The 12173-nt window shown below is 33.5% G+C and overlaps 1 protein-coding gene across 1 annotated transcript in view; it reads left to right on the forward strand.

Moving 5' to 3' along the window:
• The window catches only part of LOC129217150 (glucose-6-phosphate exchanger SLC37A4-like), a 48095-nt gene extending 37085 nt beyond the window's left edge, over positions 1 to 11010 (forward strand). The window contains exons 5-9 of the mRNA XM_054851410.1: positions 1147 to 1302; positions 1391 to 1488; positions 4723 to 4833; positions 7902 to 8040; positions 10751 to 11010. Coding sequence (XP_054707385.1) covers positions 1147 to 1302; positions 1391 to 1488; positions 4723 to 4833; positions 7902 to 8040; positions 10751 to 10911 — 665 coding nt within the window. The 3' untranslated portion in view covers positions 10912 to 11010. The remainder of the gene's footprint in view (positions 1 to 1146; positions 1303 to 1390; positions 1489 to 4722; positions 4834 to 7901; positions 8041 to 10750) is intronic.
• The last annotated feature ends 1163 nt before the right edge of the window (positions 11011 to 12173 follow it).

Raw genomic sequence — 12173 nt, forward strand, 5'->3', positions numbered from 1 at the left:
ATTGCTACCCTGACCAAAGCTAAGCCAGAATTGCACGTAAGTATAAAGCATCTCACTTGATTGCAATTCTTGGAATGCCACGTAGTCCATAGACCTATTCGCTGCCTTTGGAAGCTTAATCAGTCAGGACGATACGTAATTGAATCAAAGTCGATAAACTTTATAAATACTCAATTAATCTTTAAACTGGGAGCTATAAAAATTTTTTTACAACAGAGAGAAGTCAGCATTCCTGCAACTTGTAGCAATTCAGGAAACATTTTGACAATGATACTTGATATTTCCAGGAAATAGATAAAAATCATTGAAATCCCGAAACGTTACACGGAAATACTCAGTAACGTTTCGGAAATTTTTTAGTGTATGATTTGACCACTTTTGCTTAGACAAAACCCTATACCTTAGTGTTTGCAATACAGTTAACTCCTGATTATCCGTATAATAGGGGGACACAAATTTCGTGGACAAACAGCAATGCAGTAGCTAAGAAAATCAATCACACTAGCACACATCTAGACTATAACTGAATGAAAACACTAGCAATGTATGTAAAACGTGTATATAAATCTAGAAAGGATCGCTCATATAACTGCTGCAAACGAATTTCATAAACGCGAGAAAATCGTTCAAACATTAACTTAAACAGATCAATCTAGGTTTCATAAAAAGCGTATAGTGAAGGGGAATTTTTTCGAACAAAACTGGTCTGGTTACTTGTTTATGCTCGTGTAGCGTAGATCTAAAATTCAGTAAGTAGTGTAGATCTAAAAGTTAGGTTTCGTTGACTTGGAAAGGTTTGATGTCATTAGAAAGGAGGGAGAAGAAAGAAATAAGAATGTCTAAAAACAGATTTTGCGCTTGTTAAGTCAAAAATGGTGTACTTTTTGAAAGTGAAAGGTCGTGGATAACCCGCAGCGCGGATAAGCCGTTCGCAGATAATCCTTAGTTTACTATATATATATATATATATATATATATACACATTTCTATACAACTTATGAGGAAATTCGATGAGGATAGGTCAACATTAGTCGGATCTTAGAATATGATGTTCGTTGAATATTACATTTCGCTGTTGGATTGGTAAACATTTTCCATTATTTTAATTATACTATAAAATTTTTAGCAATTTATTTCGATTTTTAGGAGAGAAAAGCGAAGGATCAGTGGCCGATCTTTTGAAGTGCCCGTCTCTTTGGCTCGTCTCCTTTTGTTATATGGTTGTGTTCTGTGCCAAAACTAGTACAGTTGATTGGGGACAACTTTATATTTTGGAGGACAGAAAACATACGCAATATGTTGGTGAGAACATCTAAACATCTTTTAATCAAACGTATTGAAGGTTTCAATAGACTCTTAATACATTTACTTTATTTTGGTTTATAAATAGCAAGTGCGTTTACCAGCAGCGTTGAAAGTGGAGGATTTCTGGGTGGAATTTTAGCCGGATATCTGACTGATTTGGTGCTCAGAAATAGGCCACCAAATGTAAGTATGTTATCAGTGCCTTAAAATAAATGCTTGTTTCACGAAAGAAGAGAAACCATATTGATCAAATGATTAATGTTGTGTCTTAGGGCCCTTTCATTAATTACGTAAGGATCCCGAGGGGGGGGGGTGGAACCTCTACACACCCTTTCTTTGAAGAGGGGGTGGGGGGTAAAAACTAATTCTTACGTTACATTTTCCAAAACGGTATTTTATACTATAAATCGCATTGTCAAGTAGTTTGGCAGGAATCAAAGGTAAAAAACGTATTGGGATGAGATGTTTTTTACTTGTTTTACAAATAATGAATATTGTAAAATTTCATAAAATAATCGCACAATGTATGGAATGTTTTATTTTTAAATAGTATCGCAGCATATAATATATTCGAAAAATAAAATTCTTTGATTTACGTCAAACTGGGAGTTTTAGTGTAACTGTTCCTTTTCTAACATTTTATTGTTTTCAAAAACGAAATGAAATCTTACGTAAGGACACTGGGGAGGGGTTTGAAACATCTTACGTACCCTTACGTAGAGTTCCGGGGGGGGGGGGTCAAAATCTGCCAATATTATCCTTACTTAATTAATGAATGACCCCTTATTGCAGTGGTTTCCACACTTCGCATACGTGCACCCCTTTTTCTATGTAAAATGGTTTTGCTCCCCCCCCTGAATTTTCTTAGTTATGCAATTTTACAAATGCTATGCAGAAGTATGAAGATGCATTTCATGAATTAGAAAAACAGTTTTCTATTTTATGTAAACTAGCTTTTATGCGCCAAAATCATAATAGTAACATATTTACTGATAATGTTACTACATTTAACAACTCATACAAAATTACTGAAAAATAGTTGTTTCAAATACCCCATAGTTGAAAGATTAATACAATTTTAATGCAATGGTCTACTTTTGAGCGCATTTTTTTTTCAAATTGTGGTGTCATTGGAAATATATGCTCTTAGTGTAGGCTCTCAAGTCTTGATGCTATAGCGATGACACATTGCTAATTTTCTAATTTTGGAAACTGATTTATTTTTTTTAATTATAATTTTTTTAGTGCGTATATAAAATCATATGTTAGTAACAGTTGTAAGCCCCCTTTAAAATTATTTCCTTCCTTGTCTTCTCAGTTTACTAAGAAACTGCAACAAAAGCAACACCGTACTGATTTTATTCTATTTTACACTTAGATCCTCTTTAACAACACCTTATACTTTTAGAATAGCAAGTTACAATGATTTTGGAACCCTTCCCCCTCCCCTTCTTTTCAATCTTAATGTTAAGTTTCCTTAAAATCCATTGCTACTGATAAGGCTAAAGCATTCTCAAATTATTTTATTGGTTCTTTATTAATAAAGCAGAATAAACTATTTTGAAACACTCTTATCTCAACAATATAACAGATACGCCGATGCAGAACGAAAGCAAAATGATTGCGTGCAAATTTGAATGTTTGCAGGCAAATGCTTTACAAAACTATTTATGTCAAATGTTAGAAATTTTTTACTTGTTTCGCTTTTTCCACCCTAAGTCTTAATTGGCCGCTATTTTGTTCAAAATTCAAACGGGCAGTCTGGGCCGCCCTTTTTGATTACAAGCGTTTATGTTTGTGAGTAAATAAATATGAATTGTTTTGTTAAAATAATTAAAAATAATGCTATCCCATCTATCTACATATCGCATCCCGGCAAAGAAAGTGACACAGCTCAGACTTTTGGAAAACGAACTAGCTATCGATTTAAAATCTAAATTTAATGCTCTTTCTCGCCACAAAGCTCGCACAAAGTTAGCTTGCATAACTGGTGCTTAGTGGCCTAAAAACGGAAAAATCAATAGTGATATATCATTGAATTTTCATAACTTTTAAGAAACATTTTCGAGCTTTAAGTTTGTATTATAAATTTAGACAACAAAAACGAACCAGTACACATCCTTTTATAATCCTTTTCGGACGTTAATACTTGAAACTAAATTACTTAAAACTACTATTGCGTAAAGCCTTGATTTCTTCCAATGCTGTTATTTGGAGTTGAGGCACTTTCCTTTCCGTGGACTGAGATCTATCTGTCGGTCCCTCTAGCAATCTATTCATACGGGTTTCGAAGCGCTTAATGAAAAAACCGAGACGAATACAGCACAAAGAAAGATAACATTAAATACAGAAATAATTCTAGTTTTATTTGCACATCTTACACGTATTATAATGTGTGAACCCTTGGTACATACATCAATGCGATAGTCCCGTTCCTGACACTCTTACTCTATTCAACTCAACGTGGTACAACGTAATGTTATTGACAGCACGGATTATCCTTGGGTATTTTTTTTTAAGATGTGGGATATCGCTCGTTTGGAAGCAGACTGCCACAATACGAAATTTTTAATTTTCTTTCTTTTTTCACTTAAAGGAATTCAAATGACGTTATCATCTTTGGAAAATAATGACAGATTTTTTGTTCTAATATTAACCACTGGAGAGCACAGCGAACTTACGTTTCGTAATTCAAATTGATCGAAGAATTCAACTTCAAACGCTTCTCCTGTAAAATTTCTTCTTTTTTCGTATTGTTGCATTATTCTTCCAAATGAGCGATATGTATGGATAAGACCATGTTTTCAAAACCCTTTTGGCGCGTGATTTGAGTGGATAACACGTGCTGTCAATAATATAGATGGTACCATGTTAAAAAGAGTATGCTAAGAACTATGTCACATTGTATGGAATACGACTATAGGTTCACAATCACACAGAGAGTCGTTGTTGTGCTGTGCCGGCTGGGCTTAGAATTTGTGGTGCGCTGCTTCACTTTTCCAACTGTACTGTAATTTGGTGAGAAGTCAGACTTCCAAAGCACTAGCATGCCATAAGGACCCCTTTTATAGGGTAGGCAATCATTCACGGCGCAACACATCCACACAAAGAAAGGGCAAGGACATAACAGAGAAAGTACATCCATGCTCTAGCCGGGATTCGAACCCAGAACCTCCCCATCTGCAGTCAGATTTCTGACCATTAGGCAAGGCGGTTGGATCACAGAGAGTAAGATTTGTTTATGAAACTGGAATTCTTTTGCATCTGTATTTAGTGCAATCTTTGTTTTCGGTTCATTTGTTCTAGTTTGCATTCATTTTTTGCTACATTGCTTCAAACACCGGAAGGAGTTATGAATAACCCTGTAGTGGACATATATATTCCATCGCTTTATATTGCACTATTTAACTATTTCAGGCCAACAAAGAAAGAGGAAATCCTAGAATGCCAATGGCAGCATACTTCATGTTTTGCGTTTTATGCTGCTTGCATTTGTTACAATTTTCTGTCACAGAAAATTCGTCTAAGGTGAGTAACATTTAATTACCTTGATTTATTATTAATCTTAGTACTTAATATTTAAACACGTTTATTTTATCTTATAGTTTAAAAATATCAGTACAAATTTGTCTTTAATTGATTTTGTGTATTTATTTAAAAAAAAATATTTAGTTAAACATAACAAAGAGAACAAATGAGACTATTATATGCTTCGATAACTTAGATTCTCACTTATATTTTCCCTAGTAAACATTAATAATGTCCTATTTATGTTGATTTTCTGTTCTTGTGGAACTATTCTGTAGTGAAAACCTAATGTAAAAGTCGATAATTTGCGTCAAAAGGTTTTCTCTCTCTCTGAAAAAAAAAAAAAAAAAAAAACTGAAGCCTTTTTTTTTCAAAGTTACATTTTGGAATTTGCCCTTGTTCGTACCCCTTCCCCCTTTTTGGACTCTGTGTACCCTTACTGATTTTGAAAATTCGGCGCCATTGGTAGCAGCTATGTACTATCTGACTCATTAGTTTGCCCAGTATCTAGGAGTCTATTGAAAATTGTCGAAACCCTGCGCAAAATGAGTTTAGTTCAGAAACCAAAATGGATTATTTAAAAGACTAGAACGCAATCAATTTCAAAGAGAGAGAATGTATCGAACGAGTGGAATGTATTTCAAACGTTGGAAAAGAAAAAAAGTAATGTTTCAAAAAAGAAAACAATAAAAGAAATGAATCATAATAAATCCCCATTGATATATAATAGAGAATTCACTGATCGAGTAATGCTCTTGGTGCCTTCAACAATGAAACTCGCACCACGGCATGATAATTTGATAATATTTAATATATTTTGGTAGCATGGAAATGCTTAATTTTGACAAGGCCAAACTGGATCCGGTAACTTAATTATTTTTACTGGTAAGACTCACACATTTTAGGAGAAGGAAGAAACAAAAAAAGTGGTCAACAATGAACGCTATGAACAGGAGTTTAGGGTTCATCCACTGGAGTGAGAGTTAAAATTTCAACAATCAAAATATCGCCAAACAGGCAATTACTTCGTTCAAATGTAGAAGCAATATTCACCCGTCATACCTTGATGGGCGATTTTCTAGTTAATAAATAAAAATTAAAGTTATACTAATGGAACAGTATAAAATTATGGTATCCGTAGAATCATATCAATGCTCTGAATGAATATTTAAAAAAAAAAAATCTGAATGACTTCGATCTGCGAAAGAGTTTGTAAAAATTTTTAATGAAAGTTTAAGCTACAAAAACAAAGCAAACTATTTTTACTTTTAAATTAAACAGCGTGAGATGCAATTTGTTATTAATATTCACAGAGAAACTCTCACCAACACTCTTTTAAGAAACCATTTCATATGAACATATTACTTTTTTTCTTTTGCTCTTTGCCTAAAGCTGATAAATTCCCCCAGGAATCCGTGAACGCGTTCATGAAAGTTAAAAAGAGACGACATATTTTCATGCCCTTGCGTAGAATTTTGAGGGGAGAGGATCAAAAATATTTGTCGGTTTTGCAACAACGCATTTCTCCAATGCTGCTTTCTACCCTGAAGATCAGGGGGAAATATGAAAGAGGAAACCATTTTAGGCTTGCCAGACGTCCCGGTTTTCAGACAACTTCATGTCCCGGTAAAAGATAAATTTGATTACTGATGACTAAAAAAGTCTAAATAATTAAAAATAATTAACTGTGAATAATTATTAGGATAATTATTTTGTCATTTGAAACGTTGTCTTGCAAAATTAATATCGGATTAGTTTATGCGGATTTTTACAACAAGATTAAAACCAAAAAAAAAAACTTTTAAGAAAAGTCTTAGCAAATGGAAAATAAATGCAAATATTGTTCAAACTTTTATTTTTTATTCAAAATGTTTATTCCTACTAAAGTAATTTATAAATATTAACATTTAAGAAACAAAATGTTTAAATTTACCTGCCTTTGTCATTCATTATTATCCTTGTCTTAGGCTCATAATTAGTAACCATTTCCATACCATTGAGAATTAACTACTCTCTAAACCAGCCAAGGATGTGAATCTTTTGAATACTTGCAACATTAGACGGGGGTGGGGGGCATCTCGGTGTGCGTCCTGGTTGAACATTTAAAAATCTTGCATGCCTAGAATTTTCATTCGCTTGAAATTTGACTTAATTGAAATGTACTTTTTTTTTTCTAATGGGAGGAATTAAAGTTTACACTTTTCTTAGACAAGGCACCGCATACGTTTTTTTCTTTATTATTATTTTTGCGTAGACAGGAGTAGTTGTTTAAACTAATACAGGGGAATAATTTTTAGCAAAATTTCTTTTGAGTTGTGGTTTTTGAGTTGTTATGGAGTCAAGGCATACTGATTTTAAAACTGGAATTTGTTCTCTTCTACTACGTCAAGTTTTTTTTTCTGCAATTTATGTGACTTTGATACATATAACCACTTTCTGTGGGAGAATGCGTATCAAAAAAAATCCTTACTGCTCTCCTATCGGCTGATATAAAAAATTTAAAATTGAAGTCAAGTGTTTCGTTTCCAAAATATTAATATTATTTGTGACACATTTTAATTCCCTTTGTTGTCATGTTAAAAAAATACATTTTCCCTAAAAAATGTAAAATATATCCGTTTTCATCAAAAAGACAAAGTAAAAATTTTTTTGTACTGTGTATACGATGTATGTATTTCTTGTTTACCTAAAAATATTTTTCTTTTCTCCTATATTTTTGAAAATGTTCTATATTCTGTAAATTAGTACCTTTGAACCTTATGCAGCTTAAAAACTTGGCAAAATGGGCTAAAACTGAGATCCTTTTTGGACTCGGGCAAAAGACAGTCAAAAACAAGTGACAGATCTAAATCATCCAAATCACTATTGCTCAATGTTATTTCTGAGAGCTTTTGGTTTTCACACCATAATAACTATCCATTGCTTTGGGAAATAAACTATTCTTCTCTTTGCTATCGCCTGCTGTAGTAACACTCAGAAGTGATTTCACTGTACTTATTCTGTGTCTTGTCAAAGTCATAAAGAGTTTTACATTTAAATTTTTGAGATTTTCTTTTTATCTTTCGCAGCTGTGGATTTCAACACTCGGCTTCGTGCTCGGTGCTGGGTTCTACGGTCCAATCGCTATTTATGGTGTTGTTGCTTCTGAGAGTGCTCCTGACAATCTCAGTGGAACCTCGCATGCTGTAGTGGCATTGGCCGCCAATGGTGAGAATAATTGCTTGTTTGCTAACCCTTTAAGGGTTTTTCTGTGTACGATTGCGCCGGAACGTGATCTCATCCGTATTTAAGGCAAATAAAAGCTCCCACATTAAAGAAAGAGAAATAACATTTTTTAATTGATAGCCAATCCAAGGATTAAATCAAAGCTAGTGACTTTACAAACCAGAGGGTGAGTAATAATTTATTTTTTTAACAAAGAAGGTTAGCGACGCTTTTATGCTTCCTCATCGGCTACAATTTATTCCATCCCCCCCCCCCAAAAAAAAAGAAAAAAAAAACCTTCACTTAGAGCAACGTTTTTAAATTTCTTTGGTTATGTGGAACCCTTTTCGTGTTCACTATTTTGACGGAACCTTTGGGGTTTTTCTTCCGTAGTATATTATAACTGTAACATTCTAAAAGTGTTTAACTTGCAATAAATTAAAATTATTTCAAATGATTCTTATTATCCACAAAGAGTAATTACTAAAGCTTTTTAGGCTTTATGTATGAAATTTGAACACTTATGTCAGTCTTAGAATTAAGTCTGTTGTGATACTTATTTTTGTTGACTCAAAGTTGATAACAAAGTTTCACACATACTATATATAGATGCAAATGATGAAAATGCCACTCTCAACGACACTTCAATAAAAGTTTCGTTTCTTACACTGACATAATCAGAATGATATACATTGACAGTAAAAGGGTTCACAAATAATCCACAATTCCTTTTGATAATTTCTCTACTGTTCAGTCTAAAAATACTGATTTAAAGCTTCAGTCAAACAACACATTCATCGAATTTTTAAGTGAGTAAATTCAATTTTACAAAAGAATGTACATTACGCGAATCCCTTCATAGACCTCCACGGACCAAAATATTCCACGGGACAAAATTAAGAAAGCGATAACTTAGAGTATCAGGACTTTTGATTGTGCATGACGGAAGATGGAACAAAGAGCTGTTAGTGCAAGTGTTTAAGTCATATCGATTTCTTTGGAACGAGGAACAAGTATGCGTATTTTATGGCTGTTGTAAAATCAATATACACAGCAGCTAGTTTAAAAAATATATATTTTATTTTTACTACAGAACTAAAATTCTAAATAGAGCTCAAGCTAAGGTTATATTTTGATACTGCACATGAAAGCGGTTTTGACCACTACTTATTGGTCAGTGCAACGCTCTAAAGCGAGCAAACTTAGTTAAACTAGTATTTTAACCTCAATATGATGTGGCGAGAAAGGTGCCACATATAGACTACATTCTCCTCACGCTGACTGCTAATTTCTGCCTTCCTGATAAATAAGCACGCATTCTACTTATATTAGCTCTTTGGTTTTGACCTATAAAATAGCATGAAATAGAGCTCCTATGAACCCCGCATTAAAGGGTGGGTCTGGAGATACCAATAGGGTGTCAACAGTGTGGACGTAACCAGATGTTAGCAGAGGTTGCCAGAACCTGGTGTAGCTGAACATGCATATTGTCTTCTGCGTTATTGTTCAGTTTATGCAATCATGAACCATGAAAATGTTATTTTTCATGTGTAGTACGGAATCTGAACGGCGATTCAGCTTTGATCTCACTACCTTTAGATTAAGACAGTAGTGCCCAACCTTTTCCAACCCGAGGACCGCACCTGATATTAAAATGGTTTTCGCGGTTCAAAATATTAAAAAAATTTCAAAATAACGTGGGAAAAGAAGGAAAATTACAAACCAACCATTGTTGTTATTGATTAATTGTTCCTCTTTTTATTGAATGCATCTCTTTTTCAGAAACCGATTTCGCACCGTTTGGCTTCAAATTTGTGACATTACCACTAATTGTGTTTTTCGATTTGTAACATTGAACAAAACAACGGGCCACACGGATCATCTTGGCAGGCCGGATGTGGCCTTCAGTTTGTAGGTTGAGAGACCGGCCGTGGTGACCTGATCGATAAGGCATTGGATTTGTGACCAGATAGTACCGGGTTCGATCCTAGCCGGTCGAATCGACCGTCTTCATTAATGGTGACTGGGCGACGTTAAATAACAAAGTCCTCCAACTGAAACGATACCTCTGGTGGTGCTATACCAGGGATTTCTCGGCTTCTGGTCTGGATCAAAAAATCAGAGCTGTCTTCATGGTCCCATCCAACTGGTTAAAACATAACTAGTGGGAGGTACGGGGGATCCTGGAGTGAAAAGGGAAAAGTCCGTAGGTTAGGCACCGCTAGATCAAGAACTGTAGATCTACCAGCAATTATCACTGAAATATTTTAAATACTGGAGTTAAACATGCCTTTACGCTTTTTCATTGGCTATAATTTATTTTATCGCTAAAAACTATTTTCATTTATCGGACGAGGGCTTTTGATTGCGCATGACGTAAAACAGAACAGGAACTCTTTTCATGTTGGCAATAATCTATGTAAAGAGGGACAACTACTCTACGTATTTTGTGACTGCCGTGAAATCGGCATAAAAGTAGCTAGTTAAAAAAAAAGCCTTTATTAAAAACTACTTGGATGTAAAAAGCAAGATCATTACTCTCTTATGCAGTTACGTTTACATTTGAAAAATGATCTGATGATTCATATCAATCGTTGTGAAGAAAATGTTTATGTATGCCTATTCCACAGTGAAATTTTTTTAGTCTTTGAGATTAGTTTTATACTGAAAATAACGTATATATATGTTTGGTTTTTTTTTTTTTTCGTTTCAGTTGGTGCTATCATATCAGGACTTCCGTTTAGTTACATTGCAAAATACTACAACTGGTCTGCAATTTTCCTAATCTTAGAAATAGTAACTGCTTTGAATCTTGTTATAATGTTTCTTTGTAGAAATATGAATTACAACATGGCCAAAAGAAAAACGCAGTGAATTTTACTAGATAGTTTATTTTTGTTTTTCATTTTAAAAATATTTTATATGTTCTGTATATATATATGATGATCTATGAAAGGTTTTCTATTAAAAAGGAAAAAAAAAAGTTTTTTTCTGCTTGAGTTGTTCATTATGTTTCTTAAAACATATCTGCATTTTTTTTACTGGTGTTACGAAAATTATAATTACCGTTCTTTTTTCTTTTCATTATTACCTCTCAACTCAGCATCATAATTTTGATACTTTCCTACAATTGGAACGTTTATAATAATTTCTTCAACTAAAAAGTTAACTGCGTGGATGATATCTCGATCGTATTAGAAAATCAATATCCGCCTTTTACTCTCCTTTGATTTCATTGAACAAATTCTGCAAACGTTATCTACAAGTTTGATTTTTATGTAAACTCGAGTTTTGAGATAAATTAAGTTCTGTTAAAAGCTTTTAAGTAAGAACTATCTTCAACTTTGACATAAAATATACTCCATATCTGTAACGATAATATAAAATAAAATGGTACACTTAGGCGTATAACATCTTTTTACTATATAACCGTTCAAGAATATCGTCGTCTCAGAGCAACAGTAAGACATCTAATTCCAGGAATAACGGTAAGATATCCTACTGTTGCTCTGAGGCGACGATATATGATAGTTGAAAAACAAAATTTAATTTTGATCTGTTCAAGTATAAAGTGAGCATCTTCATTTCTTGCTGGTCCCTCGCAGTCACTGATACAGGGAACATTTTTAATCACTCGCCTAGAAATAAATTTTCCCTGATAATTAACTTTTTCATTTTTCGCTACATTTGACATACTTTGAAGAACTTTTCATTTTTAGGATTGCGTTTACTTCTAAAAAAAAAAATGTCACAATATTTTAAAAATCAGTCTAAGCTGTTTGCTCTTAATCTATCAATGTGTCTTACATTTGTACAAAATAAGAAGCGTTCGAAAAGCTTCTTACAGGTATCAGAAGGAAACCTTTATTTTTATTGAGTGGAGTAACATTTTGAGAAAAAAAAGACGAGCTGTTGTGTGAATCACATGACTTCCTTTTTCACCAATTTAACAATAATAGTGCCTTGGAGTAAGTAAGGAAATACTTTAAATATTGTCACCCCAAGTTCGACAATAAGCGATGCAAAAAAGCGTTTTACAGATATTAATTTTCCCATATCGACAATTTTAACGTGATTCAATGAATAATTGTAGCCAAAAACGCCAATTTGAAACTAAATTCGAAAAAAATACTTTT

The sequence above is a fragment of the Uloborus diversus genome, chromosome 2, assembly GCF_026930045.1.
Source record: "Uloborus diversus isolate 005 chromosome 2, Udiv.v.3.1, whole genome shotgun sequence".
Lineage (NCBI taxonomy): Eukaryota > Metazoa > Arthropoda > Arachnida > Araneae > Uloboridae > Uloborus > Uloborus diversus.